We start from the raw sequence: 27,715 nt of genomic DNA, 5'->3' as shown, positions 1-27,715 counted from the left end.
CCTCGGTGGGCCAATCACAGGCAGGCGGGGCGTTACCATGCCTATGCTCAGACACAAACGGAATTCACGCGTTCACGACAGGTCCGCTATCGAAGCCGCTGCGCGACGGAGCATACATTCAGGCTATAGAGCGTAGCAGTGGGCGTGGCCTTTCTGAACCCACTGAAAACTTTACTAAAATATTAATATAAACTACTCTAAGCCTAGAATCAAGTCACCCAGGATCCTGGTGAATCATGACCATACAACCTTTGATTCTGTGAGAAATGATTATATATGATATTATACTACAATACTAATTAACACCCTTTGTTCAGCGTTTGTCATTACATTTTTATCCCCTCACAGAATAAAAGGTTTTATGGTCATGGCTTGATTCTAGGCTTAAAATAATCGATATAAATATTTTTAGCAAAATCTCTAAATGAATCCAGAAAACCGCTATGCTCTATAACGCTTCTGTACATTTCCGATTAACCCATTTTGGGGCGGGAACCCCTTTTGGTTGTAACGTATAACGTTATACTTTTAGCTATTGAAAAATGGCAGATCTACAAGCTCATATAGCGCGGAGCTTGTATAGGTCTGCTATTTTTGAAAAAAATCGTGAATATGTGGCGCAAAGTCAGGCCTAAATGGGTTAACCCATTCTGAACGGGAACCCGTTTTGGTGTCGGCATCATGTCGTGCTTTAGCTATTGAAAAATAGCAGATCTACAAGCTCATAGCGCGCCACCGAGTGGCGTGCTACGAGCTTGTAGGTCTGCTATTTTTGAAGAAATCGAAGAACGACTGACATTTTTTTAGAATCTGATCTCGGGTCAGAATGGGTTAATCAGACCTAGTGTGTTGTCCAGTGGAAACCTCGTATGAATCTGATCTCAGGTCAGAATGGGTTAAATAAACAGCAAACCAAAGCGAGGCTGCGTGCGTTGGTTGGTTGGTGGTTTGGTTCACTCTGGCGGCGGTGTGCCCGCGGAGCACACGGCGCTGTTGTAGCGCAGCAGCTGGATGCGTTCGAAGTAGTCGTCGGTGATGCTGTTGCTCTGCGACGTCACCAGGTTGCCCTTGTGGCTGAACAGGCGGTGGACGGGCGCCGTGGACGGCAGCGTGGTGTTGTACTTCAGGAAGAGCTGCTTGACCCGCGGGAAGTCCTGAGGAGAGAGAGAGAGTTCAGTTCAGTTCAGTTTTATCTTCAGGAAGAGCTGCTTGACCCGCGGGAAGTCCTGAGGAGAGAGAGAGTTCAGTTCAGTTCAGTTTGATTTTGGTCATAAAAAAATAAAATAAAACATGTACCGTATTCATTCACATTTTTACACTTTTTTTTCTTAAGACCAAAAAGGTTTTAGGCTGAGAGGTACGAGAGTCAGACAACTCACGAATAGATTTAACCATTATTTATTATAGAATGAGAATACAAGTGTGAATATGATATTTATCTTGGCGTTCGGCTCGGCGGAATCTTTCTCCCTGCTCGGCACAAATTAAACACCATCATAAAACATAAAGAGCAGGGAGATAGATATACAATGAAACCCCCCCCCCATGGGGAACATAAATAGCAGAGCCCACCGGTGGTGCTGGGGTGGTGGTGGGAGCAAACATCACATAACAACCAGGAACCATAATGCAGAGGAAGGCAGGAAGAGCTGAAGTAGCCCGCCCAATTGGTCAGCTGACTGCCACATCAGCGAATGACGTGTGGGACTTGCACACACTTAGCAATGCAGCATATTACTCCCTTGAGTATGCGCGCTTGAGCACGGCATGAAACCCCTCGAGTATATCTGACTGAACTAACTCTGCAAGCTACGTGTCATTTACACAAATGTTCCCATTTTTTGGGGCTCCCCTACGTGTCTTCTATCCCCACAAATACCCAATTTTGTGAGTCTCACAACAGGCCAACTGATTATGGTGCTACTAGTGATGTCACAAGTAGCCTGGGAACCATTCCATTTCCGGTTCATGAACCGGTCGGGTGCAGGTGATATCGGTCGCTACGTCATGTTGTAGTATTGTTTTGTAGTCATCAATCTTCCGGAACTTCCTTTTCCCTCAAACCGAAAACGAGAGCTTTTATTGTTATTCTTCCGGTTTGAGGGAAAAGGAAGTTCCGTTTGATTGATCCTGCCTGATGACTACAAAACAATGACTACAACATGACATAACGATATCATCCGCTCCAGACCGGTTCAAACAGCACTTTTGGAACAGAGACCAGACTTTCCTCCGAGGTGGAAAGCCTGGTGAGGCGAGGTTATACAGTACATGTACCTACTTTGTATAATCCCTCCCTCTCTTCAGTTCCAAATTAGCATTTTGTCTTTGGAGAATGTGGGAGTGGAGTGGAGGGGCAGCTTATTATAATGGGTCAAAGATGTTGGAGGAGAGTGGCTGGGATGAGCTCGGATGTGGCAGAGAAAATAATTTGCATACACACTGCCTTAGAAGCCAGAACAAAGCTAAGAAGAACAGACTGCACACAATTCTACATCCATTAAAACTCTGAACTCTGACTGCATGGGGAGGGAGTCTGGGAGTCAGGTGAGGTTATATTTAAAAAAGCAGTGGATCCTATTGGTTCACCGATGTGAGCGCCGGCGCCGCAATCAGGTCACCGTCCTGGGATGCAATACTGTACTCAGTACTGTACTCTAACGTAGTTGAAGTTTGACTCATAAAATGTCCCTGGGACCCATCTAAAAGACCAGCCCTGGACCCATCTAAAAGACCAGCCCTGGACCCATCTAAAAGACCAGCCCTGGGACCCATCTAAAAGACCAGCCCTGGGACCCATCTAAAAGACCAGCCCTGGTCCCATCTAAAAGACCAGGCCTGGACCCATCTAAAAGACCAGCCCTGGTCCCATCTAAAAGACCAGGCCTGGACCCATCTAAAAGACCAGCCCTGGACCCATCTAAAAGACCAGCCCTGGACACATCTAAAAGACCAGCCCTGGGTCCCATCTAAAAGACCAGCCCTGGTCCCATCTAAAAGACCAGCCCTGGGACCCATCTAAAAGACCAGCCCTGGGACCCATCTAAAAGACCAGCCCTGGGTCCCATCTAAAAGACCAGCCCTGGGACCCATCTAAAAGACCAGCCCTGGGACCCATCTAAAAGACCAGCCCTGGGACCCATCTAAAAGACCAGGCCTGGGACCCATCTAAAAGACCAGGCCTGGGTCCCATCTAAAAGACCAGCCCTGGGACCCATCTAAAAGACCAGCCCTAGGTCCCATCTAAAAGACCAGCCCTGGACCCATCTAAAAGACCAGGCCTGGGCCCATCTAAAAGACCAGGCCTGGGACCCATCTAAAAGACCAGGCCTGGGACCCATCTAAAAGACCAGCCCTGGGACCCATCTAAAAGACCAGCCCTGGACCCATCTAAAAGACCAGCCCTGGGACTCATCTAAAAGACCAGGCCTGGGACCCATCTAAAAGACCAGGCCTGGGACCCATCTAAAAGACCAGGCCTGGGACCCATCTAAAAGACCAGCCCTGGGTCCCATCTAAAAGACCAGCCCTGGACCCATCTAAAAGACCAGCCCTGGACCCATCTAAAAGACCAGCCCTGGACCCATCTAAAAGACCAGCCCTGGGACCCATCTAAAAGACCAGCCCTGGGACCCATCTAAAAGACCAGCCCTGGACCCATCTAAAAGACCAGGCCTGGGACCCATCTAAAAGACCAGGCCTGGGTCCATCTAAAAGACCAGGCCTGGGACCCATCTAAAAGACCAGCCCTGGGACCCATCTAAAAGACCAGCCCTGGACCCATCTAAAAGACCAGGCCTGGACCCATCTAAAAGACCAGCCCTGGGACCCATCTAAAAGACCAGGCCTGGACCCATCTAAAAGACCAGCCCTGGGACACATCTAAAAGACCAGCCCTGGGTCCCGGGACACATTACATTGAAAACCTATTTACCGTACATTCTCTTTTCATTTCTGAGCCAAATGCGAACGGAAATAAATAAAAGCCCGGGTAGCGAGGCTATAACCGTAGGCTCTTCCCCATGCCGTCCACATGAAATAAAACTAAGTAAAATCTCAAGACTGAAAATGTAATGATGATGTTTTAGGGCCGACCATCTGAAGAAATCATGACATTTCTGAGACCATTCATGCTTCTGGAAGATGCTATTAAACTTAGTATTTTATTGGTAGTTTTGATCACTTCAAATACTCTTTCATCTTAAAATAACTAACGACGGAAAATAGCCAATCTACAAGCTCACAACATGTTGTACTGCGACGTGTTGTGAGCTATTTTCCGTGCGCTATAGACACGACGCTGGCTTCTACGGATGACTGAAATCAGTCGTTGCGAACGAGAACTGTAAATCCAGTCAAAACAGTATACCTGCAGACACTCCAGGCTCTTCCCCGTGCCGTCCAGGTACTTGCGGATCTCGTCCTTGACGCCGCGCTTCTGCGCGGTGGCGCCCGCGCTCTTCACCACCGTGCCGTAGCTGAAGAAGTCGTCCTCGGACTCGATGGCGCCCGCCGTGGTGTGGGTGGTGGTGGTGGTGGCGGTGGTGGTGGCCGCCGCGCCCCCCGGGGCCTCCGCGTCGCAGCACGGCTCCATCAGCTGAGACGCCTCCGTCACCAGCAGAGAGGCCATGTCGTCACGCTCCGACGCAGAGATCCACCACAGGCGGAACTGAGGCGTGGTGGCCGTCGCGATCTTCGCTTCCACGCTGGAGGAGGGGAAGAGAAACAGTTCATAATCCCGTAGCACTTGCCCTAGGCTAGCCCCTTAGATAGCACTTCATGTACATGCTACATGCCTGCCTGTCACTTGTGGAGCAATAGAAAGCTCCTGTTGTAAAGGGTTTCTGTATTGTGTAATGTATATTTTAATGTATTGTACCTTTTTAAAGTTTTTGATTCATGGGTTTTTTTATTATTGTTTGGACCCAATGTTTTATACATTTGTGTCAATAAAGTAACTAACTAACTAACTAACTAGACTTAACCCATTCTGACCTGAGATCAGATTCATACAAGGTTTTCCACTGGACAACACACTGGTCTGATTAACCTCATTCTGACCTGAGATCAGATTCTAAAAAAATGTCAGTCGCTCTTCGATTTTTCAAAAATAGCAGACCTACAAGCTCGTAGCGCGCCACTCGGTGGCGCGCTATGAGCTTGTAGATCTGCTATTTTTCAATAGCTAAAGCATAACATGATGCAAACACAAAAATGGGTTCCCGGTCAGAATGGGTTAAATAGCATTTATACAGACTCATAGCATGTTACGTAGACAGCACTAGAATTGCATTTTATGTAGTCACAGCACTTTATAGTATATGTATAGTATAGTATGTATAGTTTCATTATATAGATATTCCACTGTTACGTTCTTTATCTTACGCATGTTTCATGATAACCTACTTTGTAAGTATGTGATGTATTGCCGTGCTTTTTGTTCTTGTTAATGTAAATCGCTCTGGATTAAGAGCGTCTGATAAATGCCTACATTGTAAATTGTAATCTATGTCAATGGTTTTCAACCTCTTTCACATCAAGGCCCATTATTGATTCTGCATTTGAGCCACGGACAACCATTTGATGGCAGACCCAAGACTTGATGTTGTTGAATACGTCCACAATTCCATGCTGTATTGATGTTTGTACCATAAGAGCGTAAAATTAAACCAACTCTTTAATCCATGGAGTCGGGAGATCGGTTGGAAGGTGTGAAGAAAAGAAAAAGCTGAATGCATTTGAGCCGACAGACGGCTACTATCGCTGGTTGGTTAGCTAGTTAGCCCGCTGCTATCACACGATCGGCTTTCAACACTTCCCTACAACTTGCGACCCAATGCGACAGTGTCTCCACCGTCCATTCAACAGTAGATTTAACAGTGTACCCACCACCCATTCAACAGTAGATTTAACAGTGTATATGAGATAATATATATATATATAGTGTTTGCTCAGTAACAAATGAAATAAAATATAAAAGAAAGGACAAGTTTCCAGACCTGGTGAAGAGGTCCTGGAAGCGGACCTCGATGGCCGTTACGACGGTGGTGATGACGTCACCGAAGTAGCGCGCCACCGTCTTCTGTTCGTTCAGCTTGTTCTTCAGACTGAGGATGGTGGGAATGACCAGGCCCAGGTAGCACTTCTGTTCTGCCTGGTAACAACATTAAATATTATTAAATGACCAGGCGCCAGGTAGCACTTCTGTTCTGCCTGGTAACAACATTAAATATTATTAAATGACCAGGCGCCAGGTAGCACTTCTGTTCTGCCTGGTAACAACATTACATATTATTAAATGACCAGGCCCAGGTAGCACTTCTGTTCTGCCTGTTAACAACATTAAATATTAAATTAGGTAGGAATGACCAGGCCCAGGTGACTACTTACTGAAGCCCGACACACACCGGCTCCGTCCGACGAGGCGCAACGCGTTGCCGCGCGGCGCCGCCTGGAAAATATAACTGGTTCTATCGGCGCACCAGGCGAGGCGCCGGCGCGCGTCGGACGCCGCCGGTGTGCGATAGGTTCATTGAAAAGAATGGAGGCGGCTGTGTTGACGCGCGGCGGTCGCAGACGGTGTGTGATGGGCTTTACTTACTCACTAGGAGTGATTATGACCGCAAGGACTTTTGTTTGGTGCTAACCCTTTTGGACTGAGTGTCTCACTGTACTCTGTTGCTGTTATTACATTTATGTTCAATGAACTATTCAATCAATCAAAAACACTTATGAGTCCACAATAGTGGTTCTCAAATGTTTTATTTGCAAGGACCCCATTGTGGGCTTGCAGATCGGCTACTATTGGCTAAGTGGCTGGCATCTCTCTCAGAGATAGGGTGAGAAGTTCAGTGATGCTAAAGAGACTCTGAGTAGAGTCACTGCTTCTTCGCCTTGAAAGGAGCCATCTTAGGTGGTTCAGGCATCTGGTTAGGATGCCTCTCCGACTCTATATAGCATTCGGACTGTTGCCCCGGCGACCCGACCACAGATAAGCGGTTGAAGATGGATGGACGGACGCGAGTGAGCCTGTGTTACCTGGAAGAGTTCCAGGGCGAAGGCCAGCGGGTTGAACACGGTGGCGTACTCCTTGAGGAAGGCGGTCTCCTCGGGCTGAAGGCGCGGCACCTCCAGGCGCGCGCACAGCTCCGTCAGCTCCGTCTCCGTGAGAGAGACGATCTTCTGCACGGCGCAGTACTCCACGTTCCAGCGGATCACCGCCGGCACCACCAGAGGCATCTTGGCGATGTCCTCCGCCGCGTCCATCGCCACCTAGTGGTGGGGAGCAAGGGAAAAGTGGCACGGTTAGCGATGATATATATATATTTTTTTGGCGGGGAGGGGAAAACATTTTCAATTTTGACTTTTTTTTTACACTTTCTTAAAATAGGTCATAGCAGTGGCGGCCATTTTGTGGCTCCACTCAAAAACAGGCCATACATTTTTCCTATAGAGATTTCCCAAAATATATACAGTATATCGTTTAATTTAAGTCTAGAATTAAGGCACCCAGGATCCTGGTGAATCATGACCATAAAACAATTGATTCTGCGAGAGAGAAGAAAAAAAATAACCTAACAAAGAATATTTATTAAGTATAGTATAATTAAATAACAATAATTAAATATCCATTTCTATTATTTTTTTTCCCCACAGAATCAAAGGTTTTATGGTCATGATTCAACAGGATCCTGGATGTCTTGATTCCAGGCTTAGAATAATCTATATAAATATGTTCTCTATAGGGAAAAAATGAATGGCCTATTTTTGAGTGCAACCACAAAATGGCCGCCACTGCAATGCCCTTATATATGTGTGTGTGTGTGTGTGTGTGTGTGTGTGTGTGTGTGTGTGTGTGTGTGTGTGACACCATTGTATAACAAAGTATGACATTACGTGGTTAATCATACTAATGCAGTGTTTCCCCAACTATATTTTTATTTATTTTTTCTGTCGGGGAAAAACCAAACTAAACTAACTTAAACTTCTAAATTAAACTAACTTACTTCTTTTTTTCCTTTTCTTCCTTTTTTCCTTTCCTTTGCTTCTCTCTACAAACAAGGCACAGGTGGAATAGTGGAATTCTTGATGAATTGAATGTCTTCTCGATGAATTGAATACATTATTGATGCATTGAATAATAATACACAAGACCACAATGGAAAACAGGCCCTCCAGGCTTTTTTTGTGTCATCCTTTTTAACCCATTCTGGGCGGGAACCCGTTTTGGTGTTAGCACTATGTTATGCTTTAGCTATTAAGAAATAGCAGATCTACAAGCTCATAGCGCGCCACCGAGTGGCGCGCTACAAGCTTGTAGGTCTGCTATTTTTGAAAAATCGAAGAACGACTGACATAGAAGACATTTTTAGAATCTGATCTCAGGTCAGAATGGAAAACTGTCAGGATGTAGAAGACATTTTTAGAACCTGATCTCAGGTCAGAATGGGTTAAGCGTTATCAAGTATGTTAATAAAGTATTCAATCAATCAATCAACTAATCAATCGGTAGGAGCACGATTAATCCCCGGTCAAAGTGAACCCACGTTCCTCCAACGGTTGTCACTGTTGGAATTTTGGATCAAAAAGGGATATTTGAATTTCACTTTCAAATAAATATGTTTTGGGGTATAATTTTAACGAGCATCCCAGCCGTGTCTGTAACCGTGGCAACGATCATCACGATCACAGAGTATTCACTTTTAAAATTATTTCTTCCATTATCCTTTCATCTATTACACATCATGGCATGGCATGCACACTTCACTACACATCGGGCAAGCTAGTATGTCCGCTCGGTCGTCTGGAAAGGCAGCAAAGCGAGCGAAAATAAATACAATATAATACTATTCAATGCTTCCACATGACAGCTGCGTGCTCACGTTTGCGGTGGGAGATAGTTGCAGGCAGCACCTGAAGCAGGCGTGACCTCAAGGTGTAAACCTTGAGGTCACACCTGAAGCAGGTCACCTCAAGGTGTAAACCTTGAGGTCACACCTGAAGCAGGTCACCTCAAGGTGTAAACCTTGAGGTCACACCTGAAGCAGGTCACCTCAAGGTGTAAACCTTGAGGTCACACCTGAAGCAGGTCACCTCAAGGTGTAAACCTTGAGGTCACACCTGAAGCAGGTCACCTCAAGGTGTAAACCTTGAGGTCACACCTGAAGCAGGTCACCTCAAGGTGTAAACCTTGGCCGTGGTGCTGTGGTGTAGTAGCAGCGGACACATACGGCCACATATTTTTTTAATTTTTTTAATTATCTTTCAATAGATTTTTCCACGACTGAAAATGTGTATGGCCAAGTGCTATTGTGCGATTGGTGAAACAAGTGTGAAAGTAGAAACCCACACTGTTTTCTACACAATATACAATACACAATATGTACAATTATGATGTTTTAGTCATATTATTCCTGCCGTATTCCTTGACCTTTGTTTTTATGCAATATCTCAGACCTTTTGGGTTTTACGGAATATGCTTCTGAACATTTAGTTAGCTTGAGCACTTCAAATGCTCTAATAACCGGGGGAAATATTTCCGCTGCACAACATGATTCCACAGAAGACACCTTGACTTCTATGGAATACAAATGCACTCATCAAAGCAAAAAAATAAAATGTCACGACCGAAACAATGTTTGTTAGGCCGAGTCCTAATATGCGAAAACAGTGTGAAAGGAACCCCACATTAGTGCTATGAAATATCCAATATCATTAGTATTTTCTCTAAGATTGAACGTGCATTCTATTGCTAGTTTGACCACTTCAACTGCTCTACAAGCTTACGACACGTGACGTGTTGTAAGCTTGAAGATGGCCTATTTCTGGTCCATGACATGCTCCCATAGAAGACATGCATGGCTTCTATGGAATCCAAATGAGTGAAATCAGCCGTGGGCCACTGAGAACTTTAATGCATGTCAGAAAAACTAAACAAACATAAAAGACACTTAACAAAATATCTGATGTCCAAGCAGTGTTGATTTTGTCGACAAAAACTATGACGGAAAACGTTCGTCGACTACCTTTTTTCCACTGACGAAAACGAAATAAAAACTAAATGAAAAGTAAGCTAAAAAACTAAAACTATGACTGAATATACTGTCTAGACTAACTAGACTAAAATGTTAGGGAGGGAACTGGTGGAGAAGAGATAAAGTAGAACTAAAAGTAATAAAAGCGAGTCATTTGATGTTTGGTTGCGCTCGGGTGTTGCTCGCTGAAAATAGACGATGTACAAGCTCGAAACTCGCCGAAGGGCCACCCGTTGTGAGCTTGTAGATCGGCTATTTTCAGCATGCAACCAGGAATAAAATCAGGCAAACTACATTAGTGTCGACAAAATCAACCGTAGATTTAGAAGACTAAACTATTATATTTAGTCGACTAAAAGTAGACATTTCAGATGACTAATATAAAATGACATTTTATTAAAAAGGACTTTGGGCCCTATTTCACCTCAGTGCCTTACCCCTTATCCGTAAACGTCTTTTTATTTTATTCTTTCATTTCAAGTTTCATCCCACGATTTTGCCACCCATTTTTCACCCAGTTGGCTCTACACTCCCTCTGCAAACCTGGGGAGGGCGGCGGACTGACCTCATGCCTCCTTCAATGCATGAGGAGTCCAAGACGCTTCATTTCACCCGACCAGGGGGGAGTTTCCCCTGGTTGGACGAACGTGCATTTGTTGTTGTTTTGTTGCTCACGTTGTGAGCTTGTAGATCGACTTTATTTGAACTATTGTATTTTTCAAAATAGTAAAAAAAAGCAAAGAAGTATAGCGATAAGAGGTAAGGCACTGACGAAAATAGGGCCCTCTCTGACTAAAACGAAGTCAAAATGTGTTTGTTAAAATCACCAGCGACGTCCATTAAGCATGCGTGTGTCTCACCTGCAGCAGGTGGGACTTGTTCCACATGGAGTAGACCTTGGCCATGGTGCTGTAGTGGAGCTGACACATGGGCCCCTGAGACACGGCCTGCCACAGGTCCTCTGCCACAATGTGGATCAGGGTGTGAGACGCACAGCGCTGGAGGGACGGCAGGAACAGCAGCATGTCCTGCTCAGACTCGCCTGCATGGAGATTGACAGTTGTAACAATTATTAGTATAGGGGTGTTGTGGTGATTCGATACGGTGCGATTCAATGATTTGAGATCTATACAGTGACAGACAAATCACACCCGTGTGAAGTGAGGGCCGCTCTTATCATCATACGACATATCGTTCTGGCCAATCACAATTTGCGTCCCCTCAATGTTTGTGTTTACACACTATTGTCTAAACCAGTGGTAACCAACCTTTTCAAGCCCAAGAGCCCATTTTATTCCCAATTGTAAGCCAAGATCTACCACTAAAACGTGTTAGAAAAAACACTTGTTTTTTTGCTATTTCTGACAGGCTCAATGCATGTGCACACATCCACACAAAGACTAAAGCTTAAATTAGAATAAATACTTATAGTAAGTTATATTATCAATGTCAAATAATATTAAGACAAATTAGAAATAATTAGTATTAGAAATATTTTGTTTCTCATTTCAATGAATATTCACATTGGCAGATGTTCAAATGACATAGGCATAACATGACCATATATATTTGCACAGATATGGTGACATACTCTCAGGGTCAGCCCACCTTTAATGACAGCTGTGACTGCACTTTATCTGCAAGCGTTTTGAAATCTGGTTCATATTTAGTGATTGCCAGTCTGAGGGTGTCATTAAGATGTGAGTCAGTCATACGAGTTCTAAACTTGGATTTTATTATTTTCATTTGTGAAAAGGCCATTTCACATAAGTACGTGGAACCAAAGTAGGCATGCAGCTTCAGTGCACACGACACAATCAGGGGATACTTCTCTGCTCACAAGAGACCAAAATTCCTTCTCTTTAGCTCTGATCTGCAGGTGACAGTCACTTACTAATCCAATAATCTCCATTTAAATATCTGAAGTTAATGCAAACTCATCCTGCATTTTATCGGACAGCAGTTCAATGACAGTAGGCTCAGTAAAGAGGAAAGGGTTTGATACAAAAGCAGCTACTTGACTCATGCGTTGTACTTCAACAAGTTTTCATATTTCATATTTATCATATTTTTTGCTCTGTGTGCATGTGTACAGAATTCAAACTGTAGCATTGATTATTGTCACGGACAGAAGTCATTCTTTCCCTTTGCATATGCCCTGGAGTGCACTCGCCTATTAGTTTGCATTGCAGACTGGTATATTCAGTATATTTTTCTCATTTTTATATTTTTGTTGTTGCTGCGCAGCAGTTGAGGAGAACGCAACTATGCATTCCTTTAAGCAACACAACTTCGGCGCTATCGGCTAGTAGTCCCAACTCAAGTGTCTGCAGCCTGTCACAAACCCCGTAATGAACGCACGTTGTTCCGTGCCCCGCGCCCCTCAAAACATTGTGTGAAACATGTGGAGTTTTTTTCAAGGGAAAAATGTATAAATATGGATATACTGTAAATAAGTAAACAGTGATTCTCTGGCAAATACGTGGACATTGTATTTACATGGACAAATCACACCTTCACATGAACACAGAGAATACACACATTAACTGATAGACCAATTAAGCGATATGGAATGGAAAAGTAATCAAACCCCTCTTTTAATTTTTTCTTCTTAAAATTGCTAAACACAACGCACAAGTACTTAGCATTGATATTTGGAACAATTGATTATTTGCCTTTGATTATTTAAACGATATGATACAAAGTCAAACGGCCCCTAAAAACGGGCACTCGCCTTCCAGGATGTGCCCGACGTTCTCGAAGAAGCCCACGTCATCGTCTGTGTCCTGGTTGTCCAGAGAGAACTCCTTGAACACGCTGATGAACGGGCTGCCGTTGTCCGTCACCGTGGTCTGCACCTGCACGGGGGGGACCATTTTGGGTTAGTTTAGTTGGACTGCACCTGCATGGGGGGGACCATTCTGGGTTAGTTTAGTTGGTCTGCACCTGCACGGGGGGGACGATTCTGGGTTAGTTTAGGTGGTCTGCACCTGCACGGGGGGGACCATTTTGGGTTAGTTTAGTTGGTCTGCACCTGCATGGGGGGGACCATTCTGGGTTAGTTTAGTTGGTCTGCACCTGCACGGGGGGGACCATTTTGGGTTAGTTTAGTTGGACTGCGCCTGCACGGGGGGGACCATTCTGGGTTAGTTTAGGTGGTCTGCACCTGCATGGGGGGGACCATTCTGGGTTAGTTTAGTTGGTCTGCACCTGCACGGGGGGGACCATTCTGGGTTAGTCTAGGTCGTCTGCACCTGCACGGGGGGGACCATTTTGGTTCGGTTTCACTCGCAGTCTTTTGAATAAAATGTCGTTTAGTTTTGTTGTCATGTTTCAGTCATCTGAAATGTCTTAGTTTTAGTCAAGTAAATCTACAATTTAAATCTACGATTTTGCCGTCGTCGTTTTGCCAGATTTTACACTTGGTTGTGATGAATCGAACTTAACCCATTTTGACCTGAGGACAAAGGCCAGGCAGAGGCCTTCCGAATCCTGACAGTTTTATGAAAATCCTCATGTTTCTGTCAGTCTTTCTCAAACATTTTCATGTCAAGGACCCCCAAGATTATATGTAATTGGCCGCCGACCCCCATCTGAAAATATGTTGTCCCAGGGACCCCACCCCCCCAGGAGCAAAGATTTGAGTTGAGTCGGTTGACTCACTTTTCCTGGCAGTGAACAGGCAGGAACACCCGGTGCCCTCCTTATCTCACATGTACATTTCCCAGCGCTCGCTGCAGATTACCAGTGTGTGTGGTACCGTAAAGTGTACAATAGAGGAGCAACATAAATTAACAGGTTGCATGCTGAAAATAGCACATCTACAAGCTCACACTCTCTCACGTGAGCTTGTAGATCTGCTATTTTCTGAGAGCAACCAAACCTTTTAGTTCTACTGGATCAATTCTCCACTAGTCCCTCCCTGACATTTTAGCCTTAGTTTTAGTGTCAATGTTTTTTCACTGACGAAAACTTTAGAGAAAAAGGCCAATGCACACCTCAACAGGTTGGTGACAGGTGCGTAGGGCAACAGTGTATTAAAAAGTATTTATTAAAGTTTTAATTAAAAGTATTAATATTAAAAAGTATAAAAGAATTGTGTCTTTGAAAAACAGAGAAGAAGACCCTGTCTGACCTGATGAAGGTCTAACGACCGAAACATCAACTCAATAAAAGAGAAACATCTTTGGCCATGGTCTTTACACCGACCTTGCTCTCGATGTTGTACGCCACGTGGATGTCGTGGATCCTCCCGGCGATGTTGTCGTAGGTGCGTCGGCCCTGCAGCCGGGCGAAGCCCAGCGCGGCCGACTTGCGCTCCAGCGAGTCGGTGTCGATCCAGTGGCACGTCATCCCGAAGAAGCTGCGGTTGTTGGCCGTCCAGATGTCAGCCGTGGTGCACACGTACTGCACCGCGTTCAGCTTCACCACCAGCTCGTCTCGCATGGCCGCGAACGCATGGTCCACCTGGAAGAAACACGTATACGGACCAGGGGGGCAGTCAGAGAGATATTTTGTGAAGCCACTAAGGAAATTAAAGTTCATATAATGGCCTGTTGTGGCGCTGTCACTGGACCCAGAAAAACCCATAGCCCCATAGAGGTCCATGTATTTTGGCCCAACTTCACCTAGACTGTATTACCTTAATAAACATGGTCATGAATACTTTTTTCTTCCAGTCACTAGTTTAAAGTCTCATTTCTAATGTCATAATATTCTTTTTGGAAAATTATGGTCCCATTTATAAAATAAATGACCATAAAGTCGCGCATGTTCTGAGGGGCGTGGCTACCGTTACAGTCTATGAACGGGATCCCCCACCCACTCGAGTCAAAATAAAAACCAACGAAGAAGAAGGGGGAAGTCCCGCCTCGTTGTCTGGGCCAGCCAATGGGCCAGCTGGCCTGAGCTGGGCCAAAACGGATCTAGAAAGATGGCGACTTCCATTGCAAGGACTGACAGGCTTCATTTTATGTTCATGTTAGACCCGCGGAACGCTTTGTCCATACTTTTTACAGTCTATGATACGGACGCATGGATTAGAGCAAACGCATGGTCCACCTGGAAGAAACACATATACGGACGCATGGATTAGAGCGAACGCATGGTCCACCTGGAAGAAACACATATACGGACGCATGGATTAGAGCGAACGCATGGTCCACCTGGAAGAAACACATATACGGACGCATGGATTAGAGCGAACGCATGGTCCACCTGGAAGAAACACATATACGGACGCATGGATTAGAGCAAACGCATGGTCCACCTGGAAGAAACACATATACGGACGCATGGATTAGAGCAAACGCATGGTCCACCTGGAAGAAACACATATACGGACGCATGGATTAAAGCAAACGCATGGTCCACCTGGAAGAAACACATATACGGACGCATGGATTAGAGCAAACGCATGGTCCACCTGGAAGAAACACATATACGGACGCATGGATTAGAGCGAACGCATGGTCCACCTGGAAGAAACACATATACGGACGCATGGATTAGAGCGAACGCATGGTCCACCTGGAAGAAACACATATACGGACGCATGGATTAGAGCGAACGCATGGTCCACCTGGAAGAAACACGTATACGGACGCATGGATTAGAGCGAACGCATGGTCCACCTGGAAGAAACACATATACGGACGCATGGATTAGAGCGAACGCATGGTCCACCTGGAAGAAACACATATACGGACGCATGGATTAGAGCGAACGCATGGTCCACCTGGAAGAAACACCTATACGGACACATGGATTAGAGCGAACGCATGGTCCACCTGGAAGAAACACATATACGGACGCATGGATTAGAGCGAACACATGGTCCACCTGGAAGAAACACACATACGGACGCATGGATTAGAGCAAACGCATGGTCCACCTGGAAGAAACACATATACGGACGCATGGATTAGAGCGAACGCATGGTCCACCTGGAAGAAACACATATACGGACGCATGGATTAGAGCGAACGCATGGTCCACCTGGAAGAAACACATATACGGACGCATGGATTAGAGCAAACGCATGGTCCACCTGGAAGAAACACATATACGGACGCATGGATTAGAGCGAACGCATGGTCCACCTGGAAGAAACACATATACGGACGCATGGATTAGAGCGAACGCATGGTCCACCTGGAAGAAACACACATACGGACGCATGGATTAGAGCGAACGCATGGTCCACCTGGAAGAAACACATATACGGACGCATGGATTAGAGCGAACGCATGGTCCACCTGGAAGAAACACGAATACGGACGCATGGATTAAAGCAAACGCATGGTCCACCTGGAAGAAACACATATACGGACGCATGGATTAGAGCGAACGCATGGTCCACCTGGAAGAAACACACATACGGACGCATGGATTAGAGCGAACGCATGGTCCACCTGGAAGAAACACGAATACGGACGCATGGATTAGAGCAAACGCATGGTCCACCTGGAAGAAACACATATACGGACGCATGGATTAGAGCGAACGCATGGTCCACCTGGAAGAAACACACATACGGACGCATGGATTAGAGCGAACGCATGGTCCACCTGGAAGAAACACGAATACGGACGCATGGATTAAATTGAAAGCAATAAATATAATCCCATAATAGAGCGTCGCAGTCCCGCCCCCTCGAGAGACCCGGAAAATAAATCCCCGTTCATTTTCCTCATAGACTTTTCAGAAAGTATTTATTTAAAGACGTTTACGCCGCGGACAAAGCCAACTCTTTTTCGTGACAAATCATGACAATAAACACAATGTTTTGGGCCAAACAAAGAATTAGAAAGTAGGAAAAAAATGGCACGTTACATTACAACACTTTTCTTGTTGTTTTTCTTCTTTGTAATTATTTGTTTGGTCCAAAATATTGTGTTTGTTGTCATGATTTGTCACGACTCGAGTTGGCTTCGTACGACGCTTAAAATGTCTTTAAATAAATACTTTTTGAAATGTCTATGGGAAAAATGCATTTTCTGGGCCTGGCGTCGTCATGAAAGGGGGCGGGACTGCAACGCTCTAGGGATGGGGACCATATGGAAAGATATAATATCACAATATTTTTTTATTTTATTTGAGATAATCGCAATTATTTTTGCACAAACGTCATAATTATTTCCATGTTGGATTTTGGACAAGCTGAAAACGAGTCACGTTTTTTAAACTAACCTTAGCGAACAGGGTGGGTCTGTCCTAACAAAACTCACCTTGGCGAACAGGGTGGGTCTGTCCTAACTAAACTCACCTTGGCAAACAGGGTGGGTCTGTCCTAACTAAACTCACCTTGGCAAACAGGGTGGGTCTGTCCTAACTAAACTCACCTTGGCGAACAGGGTGGGTCTGTCCTAACAAAACTCACCTTGGCAAACAGGGTGGGTCTGTCCTAATTAAACTCACCTTGGCGAACAGGGTGGGTCTGTCCTAACTAAACTCACCTTGGCGAACAGGGTGGGTCTGTCCTAACTAAACTCACCTTGGCGAACAGGGTGGGTCTGTCCTAACTAAACTCACCTTGGCGAACAGGGTGGGTCTGTCCTAACTAAACTCACCTTGGCGAACAGGGTGGGTCTGTCCTAACTAAACTCACCTTGGCGAACAGGGTGGGTCTGTCCTAACTAAACTCACCTTGGCGAACAGGGTGGGTCTGTCCATGGGCGGTCTACCGTCGCTCAGGCCCTCGATCATCTTCTTGAAGCCGGGCTGCTCCAGCAGGTAGAAGGACTGGCAGTCTGCCACGATGTAACTGTACACCAGGTTGTCCACTTTACCCTGGAGAAAGTATATAATATCGTACTCAAATAAATACTCATGTATTCAAAAGTACAAAATAAAATACTTTTGTATCGCTCGCTGCAGTCTTTTGGGTTTTTTGTATTAACTCAGAATAGACTCTCTGATATCCCCCGGCTAGAAGCCTGTCTTCTCGCACTGAGGGTGGAAGTGGCGCCCATAGAGTTACCTGGGTCGGGCTTGCTAGGAAGCATGTTCCAACCCCTAGTACTGTATGTCTGTCAGAAGCAGTTGAGGGGTAAAAACACCCGCGTGCGCTTTTTTTTAGGGGAAGTGAATATTGGGGGTTTTCAAAAGAAAAGTCCCCGCTGCTACGAGAAGCATTGAGGGACATAGGACTGGATCAATGTTGTCAGCAACAATAAAAAGAGTTAACCCATTCTGACCGGGAACCCGTTTTGGTGTTAGCATCATGTTATGCTTTAGCTATTGAAAAATAGCAGATCTACAAGCTCATAGCGCGCCACCGAGTGGCGCGCTACGAGCTTGTAGGTCTGCTATTTTTGAAAAATCAAAGAACGACTGACATTTTTTTAGAATCTGATCTCAGGTCAGAATGGGTTCATCAGACCAGTGTGTGTCCAGTGGAAAACCTCGTATGAATCTGATCTCAGGTCAGAATGGGTTAAATAACTGTCCACCACTACCTGGGTCATGCATTTGGAGATGATCTCCGCTTTGATCTTCTTGAGTGCGATGTGTCCGCTGTTCTCCCCATTCTCCGCCTTCTTACGCCCTCGGTTGGTGGTTCCTTCTTTGCCCGCCTCGGCGCCGAAATGTTTCCTCTGCGAAGGAAAAGCAAATGCAAACAAATAAACACCATTAATGATGATGATGATGATAATAATTAGATCTATTTGATCCCACTGAGGCTATTCCGTTTCACCCAGCTGATTGCTGCTCAGGCGGTCAGTCTGGAGTGCAGGGAGCAGTTATACGACTAAAGTGAGACACCCCGACACATTGCCAGGGCCGGGAATCGAACCTGTGACCTTCTGTTTCTCTCTACTCATTCAGATAATATGGCCATCCCATAATAATTATTATTTACAAGAAGTCTACACAATTAGAGATTTTCTTTACATTTTTTGATCAACATTTGCCTGTTATCTCTCCTAATGCTACGACATCAATACCGCATGGAAATCTGTCCGAAATCGTATTAACAATAACAAAAACAAAACATCGCTTAGTTAGTCTGAGAGGCTAAATGTCATAGAATGGTGGTCTGTGGCTCAAATGCTGAATAAATAATGGACCTTGATATGAAAAAGGTTGAAAGCCTCTGTTGTAGAGTATTCTCTGATTCTCCGCATTTCAACTTCTGATGCGTTCGCATGTCGCACAAAATAAGGGAAAAAAAGGGTGGGGAGAAGTGATAATTGAGTACTATAGACGAATAACAGTCACACACTAATTATCCATAATGTATAAATAATGGATAAGTGGTCAGGACAACTAGGCCTTTTCGTGGAGGGTTCAGAAAAAAATTTGGACTTAAACTGTTATTCGTCTAGTTAGTATTAGCTCTCACGTTGGCCTCCTGGAAGGTGACTTTTCACTTCAGGGCTGTTTTAAAGGACGACACTTTTTAAGGGATGAGTGACAGTGCTGTAGAACATTTACCCATGTTTGTTCTATAGGTGGCGAGCGTTACCCCAATCCTTGTTTACGCTACGTAAATCACATGTTCAAAGATTTGCACACATTTTCACGATTAAAAAAAGAAGGGAAAAAAAGAAGAAAAAATATAGCAGATCTACAAACTCGTAGTGCGGCACTCGGTACCTCGCTATGAGCTTGTAGATCAACTACAGTATATATACAGCTAAAGTTTAAAATAATGGTCAAACTGGTTAAAAGCTAAGACGATGCAGATGCTTTCCAGGTCTTAATGGGTATAAGTTGCTTGATTTAAATTATGATATTTGACCATGTCAATATGTGTTTCAGCCACGCCCCCCCTCCTATAAGCCCATTGTTGTTAACTTACATCGTTGTGCAAACCTGTCCCTGCTTCTGGTGACTGATATTGTCCCTCGTGGAGTTTCTAAAAGGTTCAAAATTAAAATGTTCAAAAAAAATAATGAAAATAGCCAAGAATCTATGCAATCAATCGCTCGCCTTCCTTCTGAGAGCGTGTTTTGTGTAGATCTGTTATTTTCAAATTCTTTGCAGACACCATTGTGACTGTGAGACAATCATGTATTGGGTTAATGAATTGGAAATTTACAAAATGCATATATATATATATATATACACACACACACACACACACACACACACACACACACACAGGCCTGTTGAAAATGCTCGTTGATTAATCTAAACTCTAAAGCAATCGATAGAACAATAATCAGTTATAGATCAGTGGTTTTCAACCAGTGGCCCAGGGACCATCAATGGTCCTTGAGGAGGTTCCAGGTGGTCCCCAGCTAAATGATGGACAGTTGGTATAACCAAATGGACCCGTATTAGATATTTAACTCTTGAGAGTGCAAAATGAAAGGTTTCAATGTACACTCAATAGTTAACCCATTCTGACCGGGCACCCATTTTGGTGTTAGCATCATGTTATGCTTTACCTATTGAAAAATAGCAGATCTACAAGCTCATATCGCGCCACCGAGTGGCGCGATACGAGCTTGTAGGTCTGCAATTTTTGAAAAATTCGAAGAACGACTGACATTTTTAGAATCTGATCTCAGGTCAGAATGGGTTCATCAGACCAGTGTGTGTCCAGTGGAAACCTCGTATGAATCTGATCTCAGGTCAGAATGGGTTAAACATCTGCATTACTTAATTTACACACTTAGAGAATGTAGAAGAATTGTTATTTTGATCAATGGTTGTCTGTTATCTCTCCTAATGGTAACAACATCAACACAGCATGGATGGAATTGTGGACAACATCTTATCCAAACAACAACAATATTCAAAGTTTTGGGTGTGAGAAGCTAAATGTCATCAAATGGTGGTCCGTGGCTCAAATGGACCTTGATATGAAAAGGGTTGAAAACCACCGAGTTAGATGATCGACAGCTGTTGTCAGTGCAATTGAAATGAAAACATTAGATATATAATTAACCAAAAAAACTGAAATATGACTCCAGTTCAGTCTCAAATATATATTGCATATCCTATATTAAAAGTTTTCGATTAATTGGCCAGCAGCATATAGCTAAAGAAAACATGTTCATAACAACAAATAATGAAATGAAAAATAATGAAAATAGCCACCTGCAATTGCTCACGTTCTGATCTCGTGTAATATGTAATTTTCGATTTGCAGTGCCAGTACACTACAATCTATACATGGACCTCAGTGGGTTAATCCATTCATTGATTAATATATAAATAAAATAGATGTATAGGCCTATTATTTAAAACGATTCATAATAATAACAATCGCTTAGCTGCAACCCACAACAATCAATCACCCATTGTGTGAGCTACAGTGCAAAAAACTAATAATACTAATTATTGGGACAAGAGGAAAAAAATATCTGAAATATAGTCTATTCATATAATTATTACATATTACAGTTTTCGGTGCAATCCTAACAAGCATCCATTGTGTGTGTGAATCTGCAATAATTGTAATTAAAAAAAGAAAGAAAAAATCTGAAATTACAACTGTATATTATAGTTTTTGCACATCATCGGCGCGGTGCAGGCAGCATAAATAAATAAAAGACAACCGTGTGTGTGTGTGTGTGTGTGTGTGTGTGTGTGTGTGTGTGTGTGTGTGTGTGTGTGTGTGCGTGTGTGTGTGTGTGTGTGTGTGTGTGTGTGTGTGTGGCTGCGTGCGATCATTCATTTACATGTAGTTATTATAGGCTAGCTAGTAGGTAGGAGGAGGAGGAGGAGAACACACACACACAAATAATGTAACGCGATAGGTAGGAGTAGGTCTGGGGAGGGTTGATTTGGTTAGCAGCATTCTTCTTCAATCATTAAGCCCCAGCAGAGCAGCGGCAGCAGAGCAGCCATCACCACCACAACCAAACCCCCCCCACCCCACCCTCCTCCAAAAAAAACCCAATGGCTCCTCTCTCTCTCTCTCACTTACATAAGGAAAATACTAATAAAACAATGCGCTTTAATTTCATTCCAATGCTCTTTATAGACTCACATCTAAGTGTTTCTTGAGGTTGGACGTGCTGGCTTTGGACGAGCTGAGCAGGTTAACCTTGGGCAGGCACAGATTACATTGCACGATGATATTTTTGCCCTGGTCCGCCTTGTAGGAGAAATGGTGGCGGTACCTCCACGCGTGCCACGCCGACCTGGCCTCGCTGTTCCCGGACGCGTCCGCCGCCGCCTCCGCCTCCATGCCCGCCATCGAGCCTCCTTATTGCCGTTGTGATGTGGTTATTTAATGTGCTGGCGCGAAAAACGGCCGAAAAGTACCGCGATTCGACGTAGTAATCCACGAGTAGGTAATGTAACGAATCGCCACGGTAAAAGGATTTTTTTTACTCTCTTTTTTTCCCGTGGTAAAAAAAAACAGAAAAAAGGGGGCAGGCCTTTGTTTAGGCGGCGTTGCCAGGTTGGGTGTGGGAGGGAGAGAAACCTGAGAGTATATGGGGTCTAAAGAAAATAATAGGCCCCAAAATAAGCAGTTTTTATGTATTTTTTGCCACTATTAAAAAACAAAGCAAATAAACAAAACAACAACGTTGTTGTCTTGTAGATCTATTTTTTTCAACATAAAATAAATAAAAATTAAAAGGAAATATTACACAAACATTGATTGATTGATTGGAATAATTCATTCATTCATTCATTGACCGATCGATTGATTGAATACTTTATTAACAGTTTGCAGAAAAAAGCACAGCAATGTACAATTCAATACAACAATAATAAGAGGATTTAAAACCCAATAAAGGCTTGTTTCCATTGTTGTCCTTCATATTCAATTCACTTGAAGTGGGGTCCCTTATTGTGGCTCAAGTTACTAGTTGCAACATATTCTTTTCAGATGGGAGTCCCCTGCAGGCCTGCACAGACAAATACTAGGCTACTATGTTATTTTAAAATAAAATTTACAAAATAAAAGGTAACACAATTGCATGATGGTAACCATGGCAACAAATGGTGTCTGTTTCCTGTTTCTGCACAAGGAGGACGAGTGTATTTCCAAACAGTTTTTTATACCCAGCACCCTAATCAAGGGAACTTGATTCAGCTGGAGGGGCACTTCCTGACGAGGCAACCTCCCGAGAGCACTTCAAGTCAAGGGACTGGTTTCAGAAAGGGCCCTAACGGGTCCATTTGTTCACTTCGCTTAGAATAAGCAGACATGGCAACACCGTTTGTTGGCATTTTTGCGGGAGGGCGAGGTTCCAACAAGGATGTAAAAATTACGTCCCTGCACGGTCTGGGCATGCGCACAACGAGTGTCTGCGTCTGAAAGCATGAACGGTGTCCTGACGTCACGACTAGACCTTATTTTTATTTTTTATTTTTTTCCCCCATTTCCTAGGCTCTGCCCTCCTTCCTCGAGGCTCTCTGCAAAACTGGGAGTTGGCGCCACCCAGAGGGCAGATGAAGACACAGCCTCAGGAATGATAAGTGGTGGTGGTTGAGTTGTTTTAAATGTGGAAGGAATAAGGATGCTGTTTGTACAGCCTCTAAATGTTCTGATGAATTGAAAATGGTGGACCCTGTTGTAAACAAGTGTAATGCTTTATCATGATATCGTCCACAGTATAACAGTTTTTGTATTGACTTGTGTGCGTTCGTTTGAAATGTATACCCATTCTGCATACTGTGAAATAAACATTGTTGATGTAGCAGTTGATTTTCAGCAGTGGATCTCAGACCTTTTCATGTCAAGGACCCCTAAAATAAATAAAGTCTCTTCATGCACACCTCTAAAGACGAGAGGTGCTTTAGAGGAGGAGTCCAAACGAGGGCCTGACGCTCTGAATAGGAAAAAACACTGTCTTCAAATGCAGTTAAGGACCTCTACATTGTTATCTATTTGGCCTCCCCATACTTAACCCATTTAGACCTGACAAGAAGTATGGAATTCGACATTTATTTGAGTAAAAGTACAAAAGTCTTGGCTTCAAAATGTACTTAAAGTACCAAAAGTAAAAGTAGGCTATTCTTTGTGCAGAATGTATGTCCCATTTTGAGTTTTCGAAATGTATAATAAATTATCTTGTGAAAATAGCAGATCTATAGACCGGTTATATTTTCAAATAGCCAAGATGTATAATAGCCAACTAAGCTGAACTGAAGTGGTTACTCACTGTATCATATGTTTTTTTTTTTTTTTAATCAAAAGTAAGTAGTAAAGTAAAGTGTAGTGGAGTAAAAAGTAGGCTTACAATATTTGGATCCAAGATAGAAGTTAAAAGTATAGTGAAACTTGGAAATACTAAATAAAAATGCCTCAAAAATGATAGTTACTTTACATGTGGTCTCTATAGTTTCAAGTAGCCTACGTGGGAGGGAAAGGGCTTCCAGTAGACTACCATGAAAGAGAGGCCCCCGGCCCACCCCACCCAGCACACAGCCGGTTGTTTGACCCCCTGCCTCCCTTCAGGCAGGCCGCAGGAGGCTGTGTGCATAGTAGCCTACCACCAGGCTAAAGAATAGCTTCTTCCCCCCATAGAGAATGATGAACTTTGGACAGCACTGCCTATGTAACCATGACAACACAACAAACAATGGCAGGAAGGAAACATTATATAATTATATACATTGGCCGCCAAACAGTTGGCAAAGCAATTGTTTTTAATATGTCACTGTGTATAATATAGGCTAGCCTACTGTACAAATAAAAAGTAGGCCTACAATATTTGGATCCAAGATGTAGTATACTGTAGTATATTGAAAATGGCAAATACTCAAGTATAAAAATGCCTCAGAATTGTACCTAGTTACACTTTACCGAACCATGTGGTTCTCAAAGAGGGGTCTGGGACCCCCGGGGGTCCTCCAGGGCGTTCCAGGGGGTCCCCTGCAGCTAATTGATTTTAAGTTATAGGAACCAAACAAATGGACCCTTACAGTTCGGTGACTCTGAGTGATTGGATTCAGAGATAAAAGCCTTGGGCTAATGTATGTCAAACTGGGGTCCTTAAAACCATATTATGGAAGCAAATGAAACATTAAAGGAACAATTCTATTACCTAGCGCGATGAGGCCCAGCAAGCACAGGAGTTGAGGACGCAGCAGCATGTCAGCCTGAGAGGTGGTCTCTGTGTCCGTGGAGATCGGAGATTGGTGGTCGGGGTCTTCACCGCTGGCATCATTTGATTGGTCATGACAAACATACAGTATATTAGCACCTGTGGAAGTTCACACACTGTACCATGTCAGACGTATGGGACTCACCTGCCTTTATCATGGTTCTACTGTGCTGATGCTGCAGAAACCAGGACACAATCAGCTGCAGAGACTCAGGAAACGACGCAGCAGCTGGGCCTGTTCTCACTGTTGTGTTCTGCTTTAACCATGATGACAGCGACAGGGACACGCATTTTGTTTTAAACAGTGTATTTACTTTTTTAATTAAATAAAAGTATCAATACTGCAATGTAGAAATACTGATATGTTTACAATTAAAAGCCCAGAATTCAACATGTGCTGGAGTAAAAGTAAAGAGTGTAAAGAGTAAAAGTATATAGTATTTGGATCTGAGAGGTAAAAGTATTGTAAATTGGGAATACTCAGGTAAACATTTTACTTAAGTACAGTACTTAAATGTAAATGTACATACTTTTCGCTCCTATGCCACCAAAATGTGGAACGCCCTACCAACAGTCATTAAGACATGTGAATCCCTTGACTCCTTCAAAACCGGGGCACCTACGGACGGCTGCAATTCGAAACTGGCCCCTGTAAAATCTGAATCCCCCCGCCCCCCCCCCCCCCTTTCCCCTCACTGTATATGTTTCTTTTCCCTTTTTGCTTCCTTTACCATGAATTCCTGTTCTGTTCTTTAACTATATGGAAGTGTCTATTTGTAGGTCTCTAAATGTTTTGATGAATTGAACATGGTGGACCCTGTTGTAAACAAGTGTAACGCTTAATTGGGTCGTCCACTCACAGTTAACAGTCTTTGTATTGAGTTTGTGCTTGAAATGTATACTGTAATTCTGCAAACTGTTAATAAATATTTCAATCAATCAATCAATCGTTACTTTCCGCCACCGGTTTTCAAGATAGATAAGAAAGGAGGTTTCTGTGAACATGTTCAAACTCTGCTTTTTTAAAATGTATTTATAGTTTTATACAGAGGCATTTCATTGTGGAATGAGCCAAAGTGCAGTATCTAGTATCTACCCACCATCCCAAAGGTCAAAGGTCAAATTAGCCTTTGTCATTTTTTGGGGGGGGAAACAATTACATCAATCAATAACAGATATACTGTATATAATTAGTGTAATACTAATACTTATATACCGATATCTCATTTGGCTGACCAGTTGAAACACTTTTAACCCCATTTGTCAGTGACTTTATTTTTATTCAAAGTTTTACTGCACTCTCATGCATTGCACACCCATTCTATTGTGTTCTTTAAATGTGTGATACATTAATGATTAAATGCACATTTTGGGTCATTCTTGCCCTGATGAAGACCAGTTAATGGTCGAAACAAGTTGGCACAGTCGCCTTTTTTAATTCAATAAAGGCTTTCCTCCTCTTTTTAACTTTGAAAGTACCATGAAAGATGCCCGAACCCAACCGCACCCAACCCACGGCCTGTTGTCTGACCCCCTGCACCCCCACCCCCACCCACCCAGCCCACGGTGTCTGATATATATTATAATATAATATACAAATACATTTCATGTTGTTTTTAATTGAATTAATACCATGAATCATTGTGATACCAATAATTGCTTCCCAACGGAGACACTCTGAAATGACGGCACCAGTAAACACATGGATTATATTTATGTCATGCTCTTTTATTGTGGAGACGATCAGTACAAGTCAGTGAGAGTTGAATCACACGTTCCACTCAATGAGGACATGTTTATGCACGAAGTACACAAATAGATGGTAGGCCAGGTGAATAAGAACATGGGAGGTCATACCATTTATCTCCACCATCTGTATACACACAGTTGTGACTTGTACCACCACTTGGCCTACCACTCTGCCACTTGGTGTAGTTCACATCGGAGCAATCAGACCACATCCAGCCGCCATCGAACAAGAGGTCATGCAGTCCAATCCAGGTCGCTGGCTGCGCTGGCTTATAGTTCTGGATCACGGTACGGACAAAGGTGTTCTCCTCCTCGCTGTGGATGGACGCCAGGCTTGCATGTTCAGAGTGGCAGTTCTTCTCTGCATCGTTCCAGGTCATCTTTGTCGGTACGTACTTGTAGCAGCGACCGTTGAAGCTGAACCAGAACATGGGACAGCTCCCACGCTCCAGCTTCAGCTCAGCAGAGGGACTGGCGTGCACAGTGCCTATAGTACACACACACACACACACACACACACACACACACACACACACACACACACACACACACAGGGAGAGAGAGAAATAAAGGTGCCCAATGAGAGTGATGCCATAGAAGAACTATGTATGGTTCCAGAAATAAAACAGTTGAGAATAAAATTATTTAAAGCAAGGGTCAAACTGGGGTCCTTAAAACCATATTATGGAAGCACATGAAACAATACAATAACAATTCTATTACCTAGTGCCATGAGGCCCAGGAAGCACAGGAGTTGAGGAATCAGCAGCATGTCAGCCTGAGAGGTGGTCTCTGTGTCCGTGGAGATCGGGTCGGGGTCTCCTTGAAGGGTGGTGTGTTGCTGACTGTCTGGGTCTGACTTTTTATGTGCTCCAAACGAGGGTGTTTTCACCGCTGGCATCATTTGAT

At 43.8% G+C, this 27,715-nt stretch overlaps 1 protein-coding gene across 3 annotated transcripts; it reads right to left on the bottom strand.

Moving 5' to 3' along the window:
* Nucleotides 1-678: 678 nt before the first annotated feature.
* zbedx (zinc finger BED-type containing X) lies at nucleotides 679-22,300 on the bottom strand. 3 transcript variants are annotated; one of them, XM_080775700.1, is made up of 12 exons: nucleotides 21,982-22,300; nucleotides 19,840-19,896; nucleotides 18,494-18,631; nucleotides 17,682-17,825; nucleotides 14,244-14,501; nucleotides 12,769-12,892; nucleotides 10,895-11,076; nucleotides 8,007-8,051; nucleotides 7,039-7,272; nucleotides 6,000-6,154; nucleotides 4,370-4,706; nucleotides 679-1,154 (listed from the first exon to the last, which is right to left on the bottom strand). In XM_080775700.1, exons 1-12 carry the CDS (start codon nucleotides 22,189-22,191, stop codon nucleotides 954-956), a joined length of 2,085 nt encoding a protein of 694 aa, XP_080631826.1. In that variant the 5' UTR covers nucleotides 22,192-22,300; the 3' UTR covers nucleotides 679-953. The 3 variants fall into 3 exon arrangements, with proteins under 3 accessions (XP_080631826.1, XP_080631827.1, XP_080631828.1); XM_080775701.1 differs by lacking the exon at nucleotides 8,007-8,051; XM_080775702.1 differs by lacking the exon at nucleotides 19,840-19,896.
* Between the last annotated feature and the right edge of the window lie 5,415 nt (nucleotides 22,301-27,715).

The sequence above is a fragment of the Protomyctophum bolini genome, assembly GCF_963924005.1.
Source record: "Protomyctophum bolini genome assembly, chromosome: 11".
Lineage (NCBI taxonomy): Eukaryota > Metazoa > Chordata > Actinopteri > Myctophiformes > Myctophidae > Protomyctophum > Protomyctophum bolini.
Note: the sequence above shows the minus strand (reverse complement) of the source record. Positions and strands in the feature narration are given on the sequence as shown.